At 41.0% G+C, this 18,340-nt stretch overlaps 1 protein-coding gene across 2 annotated transcripts in view; it reads left to right on the top strand.

Annotated features, from left to right (window-relative positions):
* EPG5 (ectopic P-granules autophagy protein 5 homolog) overlaps window positions 1–18,340 on the top strand; it is a 127,643-nt gene that overhangs the window by 105,537 nt on the left and 3,766 nt on the right. For both annotated transcript variants that reach the window (XM_025273430.3, XM_045164034.1), the window contains exons 36-42: window positions 777–952; window positions 3,085–3,270; window positions 3,754–3,963; window positions 4,649–4,793; window positions 14,817–15,059; window positions 16,574–16,790; window positions 17,298–17,513. In XM_025273430.3, the coding sequence (XP_025129215.3) occupies window positions 777–952; window positions 3,085–3,270; window positions 3,754–3,963; window positions 4,649–4,793; window positions 14,817–15,059; window positions 16,574–16,790; window positions 17,298–17,513 (1,393 nt within the window). The remainder of the gene's footprint in view (window positions 1–776; window positions 953–3,084; window positions 3,271–3,753; window positions 3,964–4,648; window positions 4,794–14,816; window positions 15,060–16,573; window positions 16,791–17,297; window positions 17,514–18,340) is intronic.

Here is an 18,340-nt window from a genome sequence, read left to right on the forward strand (position 1 = left end):
TTGAGGGCACGGGAATGTTAGTGATAAGTTGACTGGTAACATGTGTTGATGCTCATTGGTCATTTTTCACAAGTCGGTGTTGGGAAACTGCTCTCATTGTGTATAACTCTCTCTTCTTTGACTAAATTCCATTCCTGTGCATAGAACCAGAAAGTATGAAAAAATTTGTTCTAGGCTAAATGCCCCTTACATTGCCACTAGCTGTTGAAGGCACTAAAGTAATTGATACTTGTGAGGTTAATACTAAGTGATCAGGTCGCAGAAGAGTGTGAGATTCATTTTCAAGTGACTTGCTAGAATGATGGTTAACAGTCTAGTTTTATTGCACCGAGGGTTGAGATTTAGTTATTTGGAATATTTCCTTTTGAGGAACATTAGATTTCTCCAAGGTGCCCAATGAATGGATCAATTGCATGAGACTGAATCCATGGCTAAGGGCAACAGACCAAAGGGATGCCTAAAGTTGGTTGGGCTTGTAGAGGTGTATTTGAGTTAAAAAGTCATATATTTAGAAGTTTTAGGGAAAAACTGCTCACCTCTGCTATCTCCCACATACCAGCTTCTCCTTCCAGTTACCCAAGTAAGTAAATTACCATTCTTCATTATTACTCTACCATCAGTTTTTTCTCTGGTAGGTGAAAATCTTTCAAACTGGGTAATTATTGAGAACATTAGGTTTTAGACTTTTTGTTCAAATTTGTGGTTTGTGTTAGTTTTTTGTTTGTTTTAAAGATAAACCCAAAGGTATTCAGCTGTATTTTCCTTTTCAATTTTAGATAAGCTGTTGCCTGGTGATGAAGGAGCCCTTCGGTTGCACCTGATGCATTACTGTGAAGCGTGTACAGCGCCCAAAATGCCAGAGTTCATTCTGTATGCTTTTCACAGTGCCTACCAGAAACTTCCGTGGCGGGACCTGCATCCTGACCAGATGCTCATGGAGGCCTTCTTCAAGGTAAGCCCTTTACTTTCCATGCCACAGCCTGGCGTCTTGGGAGCAGCCTGTTCGCTGTGGGTTTTCGGCCCAGTTGCTGTGTGTGCTGGTGTGGACCCTGCTCGCATTCTTAATCACCTGGATGGTGCTTGTGTCAAGCAGCATCCTATGGACATGATTTTACTGTGTTAGTAAGACAGCATTTACAGGACCATTTTTAAAGCTCCCAGAAAGATATTGTCTGTAGTATCGCAGTCGTCCCCTTGATGTTCATGATATTGTCACGGCAGTACATAGTGTAGTGACTTCATCACACTCAGTCTTGGTGTTTCTGTGTATGCACGTATGCATGTTTTTCTACGATAGTATCATTAAAACTTTTTATTGTTAAATTTCTATTGAAGTAAAATGTAAATCGATACTTAAGCATTAGTTTCTTTAAGTAGTTATGTAAGGGATAATTAGCTTATAGGTGACAGAAGTGTTACTGTAGCAGCCAGTAATGGATCATAGGCATATAAAGACCTGGACTGGCCTGGAAAAAGTCCCAAGAAGTGTGTGGGAGTTTTTGGAGAGAAGCAGTAGGTACAGGAAATAGGCACAGGAGCGTCACATACTAGTGGGCATTTTTGTTGCTGTTCTTAAGCTTCTGTTTTAAAAAGTCTTTAATCTGTCTTAGCTTTTTATGATCATTTCAGTTTATTTGTTTATAGTCACCAGTTCATTTGTGTTCATTGTTAACCTAATATCACATTTATTGTTGAGACACTTTAAGTGCTTTAATTATTGCAGACCCATAGTTATTTATGACACTGAGTAAAATCTAATGCAGTCTTTTAGTGTTCCAGTGGTGTTCTTGTCAGCCACACCTCTGTAGCTGAGCTCTAAGGAAAGCTGAGGACAGTTGTCTTAGTAAAATACGAGGTTAAAAATGATTTTATAGCTAGGTTTAGTATATGAGACAGGCATTACGTAAATATTCATCATTATTATGAATACAGAATTGAACCTTTGTTTAAAGAGCTGTGAGAGAACGTTTAAGAGGGCAGCATTAGCTATATGACAGATTAAATAGAATGGTCCGTAAAAGGTTGCTATAGACTTTGTATCTCTAGTAGCTTTAGTCTGAGGATAGATGACTGCCCTGCCCAGAAGCTGGGAACCTTTTAGTTCCATGAGTCTGGTGGCATAGTAAAGTATGGTTTTGAGGGGGTTGAGGGTCAAGATAGAGAATAGATTATAAAGGAGGATGAAAAAGGGAGAAAGAGTAAATAGCATGATATAATTATGATAACTGGAAGACACGAATCATCATCAGATTCCATTGATTGTGATTTTACAAATGGAGTTGAGCTTTTTAATCTTCTTTTTAAAAAAGGAAAAATTTATAGCTAGACATATTTTATTTTAAACAGGCTTGAAATGGACTCATAAGAGATAACTTTGATATTGATTATATAGTAATACTTTATAATACATTTGCCCCCCATCCCTAAAATAGTTTAAATAGGACTTAATTAAACATTATGCAGTCATCAAAAATTATGAAGACTAATGATACAGAGATGTACTTATAATGTAACATTATACTAAAAAGGCCATATGAAAATTACATGTGCTAATATAATAGTCTCGAGGTATGGTCCCAGGACCAGCAACATCAGTACCACCTGGGAATTTGTTAACTCCAGATATAGGACATTAAGAATTCTGTGGATACACCCACCCCCTCCCCACCCCCCAGACAGGTCCTCCAGGTGGTTCTGTCGTTCACCTTTGGGCAGCAGTGACTGGTAGATATATCACCTTGGTCTTGCCCACATATCTGAGGACTGCGGTAGGTTCCCTTGAGCGCCGGTGACTAACTGCGGCAGAGGTTTGTCACCCTGCCTGGAGCTAGGAAAGATCATTCCTCTCCTGTTAAGACTTAGTGGAGTAAATAATGAACTCCAAACAAGCTGAAAGATGTTCCACGCATCGAACATGGGAGGAAAAATAAATATTAAGTCTGAATCTCTGGAGTAGGGGATAGAGTTATAAATAATTTTTATAATCTGGGAAGAAAGTGTAATTTAAAAGATATAATTTAGTAAACATTGATGTATATACATTTTCAAGATACATAGATAGCTAAAAGCATTGTTTCCTTTTAGGTGGAGCGAGGAAGCCCCAAGAGCTGCTTCTTGTTTTTGGGGTCTGTTCTCTGTGAAGTCAACTGGGTCAGCGTGCTCTCTGATGCCTGGAGTCCCAGTCCCCGCCCAGAGACCCGGGGCATGGTTGTCTGCCTCCTTTTCATGATGATTTTATTGGGAAAGGAAGATCAATTGGTGGACCAAACAGTAAGTTTTTAGAGAGCCTGTGATCAAGTCTTGGCGAGTTCCTGAGATCCTCACTCTGTATGAAGCTGCTGCTTTTCCGTTTCCCCAGTGCCTCTTTCGGTTTGAATAGATGCATGGCCTATGGGATGCGCCTTCAACTAGCTGCCTGGTTTTCATAGACAGTTCATAGTCTAAGGGAACCATACCAAGTTATAGTATTAAAATCAGTTTTATTTTATATCTCATTAATTGCTGTTCTACCACAAGATCATAGAGTTTCTTTGAAAACTGGATTCTGAATACTTTCAAATCTTAACATTAATGTGTTTTGCCAAGACTTCAGTTATTACTTTCATGAGTACTTCTGCCTTGAGCAATCTGATGTCTTAACTCTTCTATGCTCATAATATGCAATGTTAGTGGTCACTCCATAGACTCAGTAAAGACATATTTCTGGCAAAATGGGAGTGCTGGAACTAAAGGAATGTGTGTTTTCATTTTTAGGATTCTCCTCTACTTACTCTGCTTGGACAGACAAGCTCACTGTCATGGCATCTTGTGGATATTGTGTCATATCAGAGTGTGCTGGGTTATTTCAGCAGCCATTACCAGCCGTCTATCATCCTGGCAAAGGAATCTTCTGCTGAATTAATTGTGAAGCTCTTGAAAGTGTCTGCAGGCCTTTCTGTTCCTACTGACAGCCAGAAGCATCTTGTAAGTTAAGTGCGTGCTGTGGAAGGCAGAGTGTTCTTCAGGGCTGGTCGTGTTAGTGCCGCTGACTGTCTTGAACCCTGCAATGACTCAGTAGAAAAAGCTGAGGGATGTATATATCATTTTGGCTGCTTGGGTCTTTTAGTTTCATTTATTTCTTCTAGTAAGCCTTTACCTGCTAGAAGTGCCACATGCTAACAAGAGGTGAAAAGGATTAAGGGACAGCAGTGGCCATTGGTTTGCTGATCTGAGTGTCATTGTCAACAGAATAGCAGCAAATAATGAACATGAGTTTCAGGTCTGCAAACTCATATCCCCAATTCACTGTCATTCTTTGGCTTTCTCACCTGAACTGAAAATAATACCTTACCTTTAATGTGTTCTGAAGATTCAGCAATGAACATAAAATTATTGGAAAAGTTCCTGGCAAGTACTTAGTGTATGGTTAATGTTATTAATGCAGTAAAAACCGCTCCTGGGCTTTGGGAGAATGTGGGTTCTAGTCTGAGTGTTATGAAAGACTTCTGTCCCCGCACGGGGCCCTTAGACATGCCTTTGCTCGCGTGGCTGCCTGCTGTGTCCGCTCCACTCCCTGCTGAGGCAGTCAGTGCAGTGCTGTGCTCCCAGGGAATATTCAGTTAACACTGTTGGCATGAACTTATTTGAATGATCGTTTTTTTATTGTCAGGATGCAGTTCCAAAATGCCGAGCCTTCACTCATCAGATGGTTCAGTTCCTCAGCTCCCTGGAACAAAATGGAAAAATCACCTTAGCAGTCCTTGAACAGGAAATGTCTAAGCTCTTGGATGATATCATCGTTTTTAACCCACCTGGTAAGTGACTTTGGAGAAGTCCTGTATTCACCCAGTAAATGGTTTCCTGCTGTGTGTAAGACATTTTGAGATCAGGATGATGGTCAGGACACCGTCATTCTGTTTGCAGAGAAGCTGATGGCTGGACACTTGTCATCTCAGCACGGGGGCCTGAATTGTAAGGACTTGAGGGAGGGGGAGACACTGTCAGGTGCTGCTGGGACGTTAAGTGGACCAAGGGCCGAGTTAGACAAGTCACCATGGTGATTAAGAGATAACTGGAGACTGTCCAGTGAGCAGCCTTCCTGGATGTTTAGCTCTGAACTTGGAGGGCACTTCAGAATCACCTGTAGGCTTGTAAGGAAACTTTATATGAGAACTTATATTCCCAGCAGTTTGGTAAACTGGACATCCTGACTGCCTCTCCTGCTAAAAACAGCTTGGAATGCTGGATAAATAAAATGTTTTTAAGAAACCAAAAATTAAATGTATTGACAAGTTGGCAGAAAATCTCAGAAGTCAGAAAGTAAGTGAAAGGAGGAGCCCATGAAAATAGATGGAGTGCTGAGGCTGCCTTTTAGCATGCAGGCTTTTACTGACCTTCTTTGGATTAGGGGAGGCTATAAAGCCCAGGCCCTGCCTAGGCTGGGAGCCTTGAAAGGAGCTCCCACATAGAACCACATAGGACAGCATCCTCAGGGTAAGGATGAATTAGAAATGAACCTGCTCTGAGAAAGGAAGACAGCAATCCTCAGGTTCGTTAAACCCAGCAAATCCCAAGCAAGGTGAATAGAACACCTGTACATACTGTAATGAGACTCCAGAAGCACTGGTGAAAAAAGAAAAACATTTACACAGACAGCTGGCTTCTCAGTGGCGTCAGTGGAGACTGCAAGACGGTGCAGGAGCACCTTCAGTGTGCTGTGAGGAGACGACTGGTACCCTGGGATGTACAACGAGAGCAGCCAGCTTTCAAGGAGAAGGATGAAATAAAGGTGTTTTCCTTGAAGCCTGAGAGTGTTTGTGCCAGTGGACATCACTAAAGGAAGTATTAACTAGAGCATGTTCTTTAGGTAAAAGTGGAGTGGTCACAAGTGAAAGGCTTGAATTTCAAGAGGGAAAATAAGCAGAGAAAGTAATGAAATATGGGTAAATATAAACTAAACTGCTGATATAAACCTACAGTTAATCATTTAGGGATTTAAAAAGCAAAAGCTAGAATTAAATTATATGACCACAAATATATATAAGTTAAGAAGGGAGTTGAGTTAAAAGCATTCTAAGGTTTTAATACTGTTTGAGGGGGTCAAGAAATTGGTTAAATGTGTGTCTCGATAGAATATGAATTATAAAATTCTAAGCAGTTCACCAAAAGAAAGAAATAAAATATGTAATTTCTGAGTCAGTAGAAAGAGATAAAAAGGATTGACCAAAATACGTTCAATCCAATGAAGGCAAGAAGCATGTGGAGAATAGTCTTTGGACACAGTGAGGAAAGGAGCTATGCTATGCTAAGTCACTTCAGTCATGTCCGACTCTGTGCGACCCCATAGACGACAGCCCACCAGGCTCCCCCGTCCCTGGGATTCTCCAGGCAAGAGCACTGGAGTGGGTTGCCTTTTCCTTCTCCAATGCATGGAAGTGAAAAGTGAAAGTGAAGTTGCTCAGTCGTGTCCGACTCTTAGCGACCCCATGGACTGTAGCCTACCAGGCTCCTCCATCCATGGGATTTTCCAGGCAAGAGTACTGGAGTGGGGTGCCATTGCCTTCTCCGGAGGAAAGGAGAGGGTGGGACAAATTGATATATTGGTAAATATAAATGGACAGATGGTCAAGTTAAAAGACAGAGATTGTCAGATTGCATTAATAATCAACAGCATCTAGTTTTAAGCTATTCATAAGTATATCTACATCATAGGATATAGAAAGATTTCTACAAGGCAATCACGTTAGGCAGATTAAAATAGAAAACTGATGGTGTTGTATCAATATGAGATAGATAGGACTGTAAGGCAGAAAGCATTACAAAGCCAAATGATCTTCAGTGTGTTCTCCCACCCTGAAGTTGCATGAAGAATACATACATACATAAACAAGAAAAAAAACATTTTTAGAAATAAGAGGGCTTTCCTGGTGGCTCAGTGGTAAAGAATCCACCTGCCAATGCAGGTGACATGGGTTCGATCTCTGATCTGGGAAGATCCCACATGCCACAGAACAACTATTCCCTTGTGCCAGAACTACTGAGCCTGTTCTCTAAAGCCCAGGAGCCCTGAAGCCCACCTGCCACAAGTGCTGAAGCCCGCATGCCCTAGAGCCCGTGCTACGCAACAGGAAAAGCCGCCACAATGAGAAGTTTGGGCTTTGAAAGTAGAGAGTAGCCCCTGCTTGCTGTGATTAAAGAAAGGCCTGCACAGCAGTAAAGACCCAGCACACCCCAAAATAAATAAATGAAAGTAAAATTATTAAAAAAGAAATGAAGAGAGTCACTGGAAATTCAAGTCACTGGGAAGAAAATGCATAAGGTGAAAATTGGCAGAGCTAGGAAGAAAAATGTCAAATTCGCTCATAGAGATTTTGACACGTCTGACAGTAACTGATAGGTCACGTAGACAGAATCAGTTAGACTGTAGGATGTCTGTATAGCACAGATGGATGTAGTGAGTATGTGGAGAATGATATACCCTGTAAGTGCAGAATGCACACTGTATCAGTCTCACACTGAACAGTTAAACTTGACCCATTACTAGGATTAAAGTATGTCTTCCGTGCATGCTCAGTCACTCAGTCATGTCCAACTCTTTGCAACCCCATGGAGTGTAGCCCACCAGGCTCTTCTGTTCATGAAATTTTGAATAACTGGAGCAGGTTGCCATTTCCTCCTCCAAGGAATCTTCCTGGCTCAGGTATCAAACCCACATCTCCAACATTGGCAGGCAGATTCTTTACCACTGTGCCACCTGGGAAGCCCCAAAACATGTCTTAATCAGTTCTAAAGGACTGGTATCAAACAGATTACATATTCTAACCACAATGCAATGAACTTAAAAGTCAGTAACAAAATATAACCAAGAGGGGAAAAAAATGTACATTGGAAATGAAGAGGAAAACTTTTAAGTAACTGATGGCCAAAGCAACAATAATAATGGAAACTTAAAATATTTAGAACTGATTTTAAGAAAGAACATTAAAAATTAATTAAACATTGAGCTTAAGATATTATAAAAAGAACCATAAAATATAATCAAAATCTATTTAGAAAGGAGATAATAAAGAGAAGATAAATAGGAGACTAAGAATGAACAATGAAACTGATAAATATAAAGGGCAAATCTAAATGAAATCTGACATCATGTAGATTAATTAGTGATTTGTTGTATCTTGGCAACAGTTGAGAAGATGATAGGAGTTAACATCGTCTGGGAGCCAGTTAACCTCAGACTTGCAAGAATACATGATATAATTTGTATGATAACCACTTCGAAAATGTTATTTAATTTAAAATGAATGTTTAACTTCCAAACTAAAGAAAAAGTAGAATAACAAGAAATAATCCCTTAAAAGAAATAAAAGAGAGCAAAAGGAGTGTAGAATAGGAGGAACAAATTGGAAGCATATAGTAATTAAGATGGGCTTCCCAGGTAGCACTAGTGATAAAGAAGCCGCCTGCCAATCTGAGAGGCATAAGAGATGTGGGTTTGATCCCTGGGTCGGGAAGATCCTCTGGAAGAGGGTATGGCAATTCACTTCAGTATTCATGCCTAGAGAATCCGTTGGCAGAGGAATCTGATTGGCTGTGCTCCATAGGGTCACAGAGTCAGACACGACTGAAGCGACTTAGCATGTACGCACAGTAAGTAAGATGGGCTTCCCAGGTGGCTCCAGTGGTAAAGAACCCACCTGCCAGTGCAGGAGACATAGAGATGGGGTTCCGTGCCCTGGAGGAGGGCAGGGCAACCTACTTCAGTATTCTTGCTTGGAGAATACCGTGGACAGAGAAGCCTGATGGGCCACAGTCCATAGGGTAACAAAGAATCGGACACGACTTAGCACAGCATGCACATCAGTAATTACGTTAAATATGACTATGATTGTCACAGTGAATACAATAAGGAAGAAGCAGACCACCCAGTATAAAAAAAATGAACGAGACCCTTAAATTGACATGTTACAAAAGAGAATATTCAAATAACCAATAAACATGTGAAAACATGCTAAACCTTGTTAATATTCAAGGAGATGTAAATTAAGAACTTGATGAAAAAAAAAAAAAGAACTTGATGATATGCTCTGTCACACCCACAAGAATAGATAAAATTGAAAAGGTTTCAATACTAAGTGTTGGTGAGGATGTGTATCAGTATAACTCTCATATACTGCTGAGTACAGAGTAAGTGGGTGCAACCATTTTTATTTTTAAATACTTTATTTTTAATTGGAGGATAATTACTTCACAGTATTGTGATGGTTTCTGCCATACGTCAATATGAATCAGCCATAGGTATGCATATGTCCCCTCCCTCTTGAACCTCCCTTCCACCTCCCTCTCCATGCCACCTCACCTATTCAGGTTGTCACAGAGCACTGGCTTTGGGTTTCCTGCATCAGACAGCAAATTCCCATGGCTCTCTGTTTTACATACGGTAATGGATATGTTCTAGTGCTACTCCAAAATCATCCCACCCTCACCTTCCCTCACTGTGTCCAAAAGTCTGTTCTTTATGTCTGTGTCTCCTTTGCTGCCCTGCAAATAGGATCATGAGTACCATCTTTCTAAATTCCATATATATATACTTTTATGTATGATATTTGTCTTCTCTGTCTGACTTACTTCACTCCGTATAATAGGCTCTAGGTTCATCTACTTCATTAGAACAGACTCAAATGTGTTTCTTTTTATAGCTGAGTGATATTCTATTGTGTATATGTACCAAAGCTTCTTTATCCATTCACCTGTCAGTGGACATCTAGGTTGCTTCCATGTCCTAATTATTGTAAATAGTGCTGCAATGAACATTGGGGTACATGTGTCTTTTTCAGTTATGGTTTCCTCAGGGTATATGCTCAGTAGAGGGATTGCTGGCTCATATGGTAGTTTTATTCCTGGTTTTTTAGGGAATCTTCATTCTGTGCTCTAGGGTGGCTGTATCAATTTGCATTCCCACCAACAGTGCAAGAGGTTTCCCTTTTCTCCACACCTTCTCCAGCATTTATTCTTTTTGATAACAGCCATTCTGACTGGTGTGAGATGATACATCATGGTAGTTTTTTTTTAATGGATTTATTTTTAATTGCAGGATAATTGTTTTACAGTGTTGTGTTGGTGTCTACCAAACATCAACATGAATCAGCCATAGGTTTACCTGTGTCCCCTCCCATTTCAACATCCCTTCCACCTCCTTCCCCATCCCACCCCTGTACTCATTGTAGTTTTGATTTGCATTTCTTTAATAATGAGTGATGTTGAGCATCTGTTCATGTGTTTGTTAGCCATCTGTATGTCTTTTTTGGAGAAATGTCTATTTAAGTCTTCTGCCCACTTTTTGATTGGGTTGTTCATTTTTCTGTATTGAGCTGTCTGTATATTTTGGAGATTAATCCTTTGTCAGTTGTTTCATTTGCTATTATTTTTTCCCATTCTGAGGATTATCTTTTCACCTTGCTTATAGTTTCCTTTGTTGTACAAAAGCTTTTAAGTTTAATGAGATCCCATTTGTTTATTTTTGTTTTTATTTCCATTATTCTAGGAGGTGTGTCATAGATGATCTTGCTGTGGTTTATGTCAAAGAGTGTTCTGCCTATGTTTTCCTCTAAGAGTTTTACAGTTTCTGGTCTTACATTTAGGTCTTTAATCCATTTTGAGTTTGTTTTTGTGTATGGTGTTAAGAAGTGTTCTAATTTCATTCTTTTACACATTGCTGACCAGTTTTCCCAGCAGCACTTATTGAAAAGACTGTCTTTTCTCTATTGTATAGTTTTGCCTCCTTTGTCAAAGATAAGGTGCCCATAGGCACGTTGGTTTATCTCTGGGCTTTCTGTCTTGTTGCATTGGTGTATATTTCTCTTTTTGAACTAGTACCATACTGTCTTGATGATTGTAGCTTTGTAATATAGTCTGAAGTCAAGAAAGTTGATTCCTCTAGCTCCATTCTTCTTCTCTAAATTGCTTTGGCTATTTGGAGTCTTTTGTGTTTTCATACAAATTGTGGAATTAATTTGTTCCAGTTCTGTGAAAAATACCATTGGTAGTTTGATAGGGGTTGCACTGGATCTGTAGATTGCTTTGGGTATAGTCATTTTCACAATATTGATTCTTCCAATCCAAAAACATGGTATATCTCTCCATCTGTTTGTGTTGTCTTTGTTTTCTTTCATCAGTGTTTTAAATGTTTCATCATTTTTAAATATGTACATGTTTGAATGTTTAATCATTTCATCATTTTTAAACATTTGGCATCATCTACTAGTTTGCATATCCCATGGCTCAGAATTTCACTCCTTGGTATGCAGCCAAAGAAATGTTTCCTTGTGCCATGGGAAACATGAACAACGTCCCTGTGCATATGAGGGCAGCCAAACTGGGAACAAGTCCTGTGTTCAGTAGGCAAGATGAAGTATTATATATTCACATAATGAAATGCTCTATAGCAGTGAGAATTGCACCAGCACAGATGAATCTCAAACATTTTTGTTGTTGTTGGTTATTTAGATACTATTTGAAAGTAGGCAACTGTAGTTTTTAGGGAAGCATACTAGTAGAACACTGGTGTGACTATTTGAGTTGGTCGGACAGGGGAACAGAAAAACCAGTTGAAATTTCTTGGACATATCTGTGATATATGTTTATCACAGAGCGTATCTAAAATGGTAGTTAAAATGTAGATTCTGAAGTGACTGCCTGGCTTTGTGACCTTGAACGTATGTGTGACCTCATCTGCATAGAGAGGATAATGATTGTTCCTGTGTTGTTGTTGTTCAGTTGCCATTTGTGTCCGACTCTGCAACCCCATGGACTGCAGCACACCAGGCCTGCCTGTCCCTCATTGTCTCCCAGAGCTTGCCCAAGTTCATGTCCATTGCATCAATGATGCCATCCAGCTATCTCATCCACTGATGCCCTCTTCTCCGACTGTCCTCAGTCTTTCCAAGCATCAGGGTCTTTTCCAGTGAGTCAGTTGTTCACATCAGGTGACCAAAATATTGGAGCTTCAGCTTCAGTCCTTCCAATGAGTATTCGGGGTTAACTTCCTTAAAGATGACTGGTTTGATCTCCTTGCTGTCCAAGGGACTCTGAAAGACTCTTCTCCAGCACCACAGTTTGAAGGCATCAGTTCTTCAGCGCTCTGCCTTCTTTACGGTCCAGCTATCACAACCGTACGTGCCCACTGGAAAGACTATAGCCTTGGCTATACAGACCTTTGTCAGCAAAGAGAGATCTTTGCTTTTCAACGCACTATCTAGGTTTGTCATAGCTTTCCTGCCAACAAGCAATTGTCTTCTGATTTCATGGCTGCAGTCACCATCTGCAGTGTTTTTAGAATCCAAGAAGAGGAAATCTGTCACTGCTTCCACCTTTTCCCCTTCTTTTTGCCGAGAAGTGATGGGGCCAATGCCATGACCTTAGTTTTCTTAATATTTAGTTTTAAGCCAGCTTTTTCACTGTCCTCCTTCACCCTCATCAAGTTCTTTAGTTCCTCTTCACTTTCTGCCATTAGGGTGGTATCATCTGCGTATCTGAGGTTTTTGGTGTTTCTCTTGCCAGTCTTGATTCCAGCTTATAACTCATCCAGCCTGGCGAGTCTCATGATGTGCTCAGCATATAAGTTAAATAAACGTGGTGACAGCGAACAACCTTGTTGTACTCCTTTCTCAGTTAGGAAGCAACAGCCAGAATCCTGTATGGAACAACTGACTGGTTCATGATTGAGAAAGAATTGTCCCTGTATTGTATAGATATTGTAAGTATGGAATGAGATAACATAGCTAAAGCAATAACGTGGAAAGTCAGCAACACTTAGTGACTGTTAAAAGAAAAAAAATTAGCAGACAATAATGGAGAAATTGATTTAGAGTTGGTCTTATGTAACTGGACCCAGAAGATTGAATAATAGCCAGGCAAAGCAATGAAGGGCACTCTCAGTTCAGTTCAGTTGCTCAGTCTTGTCCGACTCCATGGACTGCAGCAGGCCAGGCCTCCCTGTCCGCCAACTCCCAGAGGTCACTGATGTCCATTGAGTAGGTGATGCCATCCAACCACCTCATCTTTTGTCGTCCCCTTCTCCTCCTGCCTTCAATCTTTCCTAGCATCAGGGTCTTTTCAAATGAGTTAGTTCTTCACATCAGGTGGCCAAAGTATCAGCTTCAGCATCAGTCCTTCCAAGGAATATTCAGGACTGATTTCCTTTAGGACTGGTTGGATCTCCTTGCTGTCCAAGGGACTCTCAAGAGTCTTCTTCAACACCACAGTTCAAAAGCATCAATTCTTTAGCACTCAGCTTTCTTTATAGTCCAACTCTCACATCCATACATGACTACTGGAAAAACCATAGCTTTGACTTGATGGACCTTTGTTGGCAAAGTAATGTCTCTGCCTTTTAATATGCTGTCTAGGTGTGTCATAACTTTTCTAACCAAGGAACAAGCTTTTAATTTAATTTCATGGCTTCTTTTAATTTCATGGCTGCAGTCACCATCTGCAGTGATTTTGGAGCCCCCCAAAATAAAGTCTGTCACTGTTTCCATTGTTTCTCCATCTATTTGCCATGAAGTAATGGGACCAGATGCCATGATCTTAGTTTTCTGAATGTTGAGCTTTAAGCCAACTTTTTCACTCTCCTCTTTCACTTTCGTCAAGATGCTCTTTAGTTCTTTGCTCTCTGCCATAAGTGTGGTGTCATCTGCATATCTGAGGTTGTTGATATTTCTCCCGGCGCTCTTGATTCCACCTTGTACTTCATCCAGTCCAGCATTTCTCCTGATGTACTCTGCATATAAGTTAAATAAGGGTGGCAATATATAGCCTTGACGTACTTTCCCGATTTGGAACCAGTCTGTTGTTCTGTGTCCAGTTCTAACTGTTCCTGACCTGCATACAGATTTCTCAGGAGGCAGGTCAGGTGGTCTGGTATTCCCATCTCTTTAACAATTTTCCACAGTTTGTTGTGATCCACACAGTCAAAGGCTTTGGCATAGTCAGTAAAGCAGGAGTAGATGTTTTTCTGGAACTGTCGCGCTTTTTTGATGATCCAACGGATGTTGGCAATTTGATCTCTGGTTCCTCTGCCTTTTCTGAATCTAGCTTTAGCATCTGGAAGTTCATGGTTCATGTACTGTAGAAGCCTGGCTTGGAGAATTTTGAGCATTACTTTGCTAGCGTATGAGATGAGTGCAGAATGCATTCTAGAAACATCTTAATCAGAAGAATGGCATACTAGAAACTTCTTAATCAGGATCAGTTCTGGTTTTTAAGGAAATATTTGTTGGCTCAGTTGATGGTGAATGGGAAGGGGAGAGGCTGAAATCTATTAGGAGGCTTATTGGAATCATTTTTGTTCCCATGAGTCATAATTAAAAGATAGATTAAAGTCACTATTCACAGACGTAAACTGGTATATATAGAATGGATAAACAATAGGTCCTACTGTATAGCACAGGGAACTAAATTCAATATCATGTGGTCACCATAATGGAAAAGAATATGAAAAAATCTGTGTCTGTGTTTATGTGTGTATTTATCTGAGTCACTTGCTGTATGGCAGTAATTAATACAACATTGTAGGTCAATTATACCTCAATAAAAAATATTTTTTTTAAAAATCAGGAAAAATTGGGGGGTAAAAAAGGTTTTAAGGTCTTGCAGGAGTTCCTGCTTTGCTCTTCAAAGTGTTTATGTACCATATCCTATCCGTAAAATCTAAGCACTATCCAGGATTTTCTTTCTGGCCCCTGGAGAGCAACTGCTTTGAAACACTGTTGTCCCCTTCATCACGTTCACGTCATCATACCAGCAGCCTTTGGCACGTATGTGTTTGTGTTCCCTTTTAGACCTGGACAGCCAGACCCGCCACATGGCCCTCAGCAGCCTCTTCATGGAAGTCCTGATGATGATGAACAATGCGACTGTCCCAACAGCAGAGTTCCTCCGAGGCAGTATCCGGACCTGGATTGGGCAAAAAGTGCACGGGCTGGCGGTGCTGCCGCTGTTAACAGCCGCCTGCCAGAGCCTGGCTTCTGTCCGCCACATGGCCGAGGCGACGGAAGCCTGCATCACTGCTTACTTCAAAGAGGGTAAGCGCATCCTCTTACCTCAGTAGGCTCTCGGTTGATCCGTCTTCTCCAGGGAAGATTAGGTGGCTCAGTAGTAAAGAATTGCCTGCAAGAGACTCAGGTTTGATCCCTGGGTTGAGAAGATCCCCTGGAGTAGGAAATGGCAACTCACTTCTAATATTCTTGCCTGGAAAATCCCATGGACAGAGGAGCCTGATGGGCTATATAGTCCATGGGGTTACAAAGAGTCAGACACGACTGAGTGACTGAGCATATACAGTGAAGGAGATACCTTTTCCAGACCCTTCCTGTTGAAGGATTGTACCACTCTAATATCTCTGTAAATGTTGTTGATGTTTCAGGATATAGTTTGTTTTCTTCATGAAGATCTGTAGTCAGCATGAGAACCTTTGGCCCATGTTGCTACCATCTTGGTTCAAGGAAGGGAACCTCTGACTCATTAAAATGAGGGGTTTTGCAGTGTCAGACCAATCCTTGTATGATAGGTAAATTCTGTACGTCATAGGCCTAGTCATGGTCCTAAAAGCAAATGCTATAAACCAGAATCTTTGTAATTATCCACTATATTATTCTCCTCTATTTTGTCACTTGTTAAAATTTTTCTTAGGTCCTTTTATTGCTTTTTGTCATATATTTTAAACTATTATGAAGAAGTTCTCTCCCTTACCCCCATGCCCATTCCTGATTTGTCTTTATTTCCTACCTATACACTTGCAGATTCTGGCAACAGCTTGGCCTGGTTAAGAAGAACTGCTCAGAGCAGTGCCTCTTAACTCTGATGCCCAGATATACATCTTCGTGCTCACAGTAGGGGGGAAGGAAGAGTGCTGGAGTGAGAATGCCAGGAGGTGCCTGTAACCTGCCCCAGCCCTTCCTTTGCAGCACACGAGGATCCATGTTCCCATGTCCCCTGTGGAAAGTTCTGTGGTGTCACCATGCCACCATATTCTCATTCCCACCCCCAGAATTGAGAAGCATCAGGACAACCCTCTTGCTCCAAATTTGTTTAGTCTTTGTTCCTGAAATCAAATTCATTTTTTCCCTTTATGAAACATTTTCAAGAATTTGTGTATTTAAGATAGGAGTCAAATGAAACTTTGATGCTTAAAAAAATACTTATGATGGATAAAGTAATAATAATATCCCCCAGAAAAGCTGAAGTGTTTGTAACATACTTAAAAATGGTATTCGGTAAAATTAAAATTCTTAGATGACTAGGACAGACAGTGTCTGTGATTTTAATGGTCATAGTATGGTGAAAGAGGGATTTATGAAAAAGCAGCCAGCCACGTGCCTGACTTCTTAACCCTTGGAACTGGCAGCCAGGACACAGGCATTTAGCCTGAGGGCTTGCAGTCCAAACCGTGAAGCGTTGTCAGGCCCTCCGAGGCCAAGGTGAGTGGTGTTTTCTCTACGTGAAGCTTTTAAATTTTAAAGTGAAAGGTTCATCAGAGTAGTTAGAAGTTTGATTCTTGCTCTTACCCTGTTCTCTCCTCTCGGTGTTCTTTTCTTAGGCTCCCTCAACCAGAATCTAGGATGGGGCCCCATTCTGGTGTCCCTTCAGGTTCCCGAGCTCACCATTGAAGAGTTTCTGCAGGAGTGCCTGTCCCTTGGCAGCTACTTGACTCTCTACGTCTACTTGCTTCAATGTCTAAATAGCGAGCAGACGCTAAGGAACGAAATGAAAGTGCTGCTTCTCTTAAGCAAGTGGTTGGAACAGGTATATCCGAGGTATGCTGATCCTCCAGTTGCTACAGCCAACCCGCAGGTTGGAATAGCTGGAAATTTGGGCTTAGATTAGTGTCCATTTCAGTGCAGAGACCCAAGTGATACATAAGAAACAAACAAGGCTGTTTCGGGAAGATTTTCCTTGCATGGACCGATTTTCTGAGCAGGCTTTTGCTTTCCTAAAACAGGCATTTTTGAAGCACCACCTTTAGCTTTGATTCAGTTAAGTAGGTAGGGGTAGCAACGTTTATCTCGCTTGATTACAAGGACATCGAGCTCATATACGGCGACCAGCATGTAGAAGGCGCAGTAAATATCAGCTGCTCCTTTACTGTCCCAGTACTTTATTAACATTGTAACTTGTCAGCCTAAGCTTTTAAAGGGCGCAGTGTCCCTAATACTGAAAGCTCTCGTGTGGACTTCTGGTTAAATGAGGGTGGAAAGAATCTCTTCCTAATTTGATTCTCACCCACCCCCTCACCGCCCCCACCACCCTTCTCAACTCCTCAGCTCTATGCAGGAAGAAGCAAAGCTGTTTCTGTGGTGGCACCAAGTCCTGCAGCTGTCTCTGGTTCAGACGGAGCAGAATGACTCGGTCTTGACAGAGTCTGTCATTCGAATCCTGCTTATGCTTCAAGGCCGGCAGAACCTGTTGGCCGAGGAGAGGCTCAGCTCGGGGATTCTCGGGGCAATTGGGCTGGGCCGGAAGTCACCCTTGTCCAACAGGTGAGAAGGCATCTGCCGCTGCTCTTGTAAGTGGGCCTCAGACTCCTGCACTGCCTCGGGGGCGAGATACTAGGTAGATTTTCTGTTTGGGGGCTAGGTTCCTTCCAGAGATAAGTAAGAAATCAGAGCCTGATTACATCTTTATATTTTAAAAAGGATGTTTATTTTTTCCATTTTAAAACAACTTTTATGTTCAAAGTGTTTTTTTTTTTTAGCAGTATCTCACTGTCTTTTGACTTTGTAACCTGACCACACTACTCATTGCTTTTTGCCTTTGAGCCAGTGATGGTGCGCAGGGTTAGGTTAAAATACCTGGTCAGCTGCTACACTGCCAGCGCTTTGTCAGGGAAACCCAGGTTCTGTGAGGGACTTGGTCTAGCGGAATTGTTAAGTCAAGATGAGTGGAAGTTAACTGATTAGAAGGATGAGGAATGAGAAATAAAGTCAGGTTTTTGTTGCTAAAAATTCCGAGGTGTGAAAGAATTTGCCATTAGTCCCATTTTATCCTCTAAGACTTATTTGTATCATGGTTTTTCTGCTAAAGGTCTTACCTGGTTTGAAAAACATTCCCATACTATTCTGATATCAGCGTTCTGGAATAACCACCCAGTCCAATCCAGTTTACATCATGCTCCTTTGTTCATGGTAGAATTTAGCAGGACTAAATTTGATTTGATTTTTACTAAATTAAGTGTGATTTGATTCACTTAAATTATAAAACTCATGGCACATAAAATTTACCATGGTAACCCTTCTAAAATGTATAATACAGGGACTTCCGCTGGGGTCCAGTGGTTAAGACTATGCTTCCACGTAGGGGGCACAAG

Source organism: Bubalus bubalis, chromosome 22 (assembly GCF_019923935.1).
Source record: "Bubalus bubalis isolate 160015118507 breed Murrah chromosome 22, NDDB_SH_1, whole genome shotgun sequence".
NCBI lineage: Eukaryota > Metazoa > Chordata > Mammalia > Artiodactyla > Bovidae > Bubalus > Bubalus bubalis.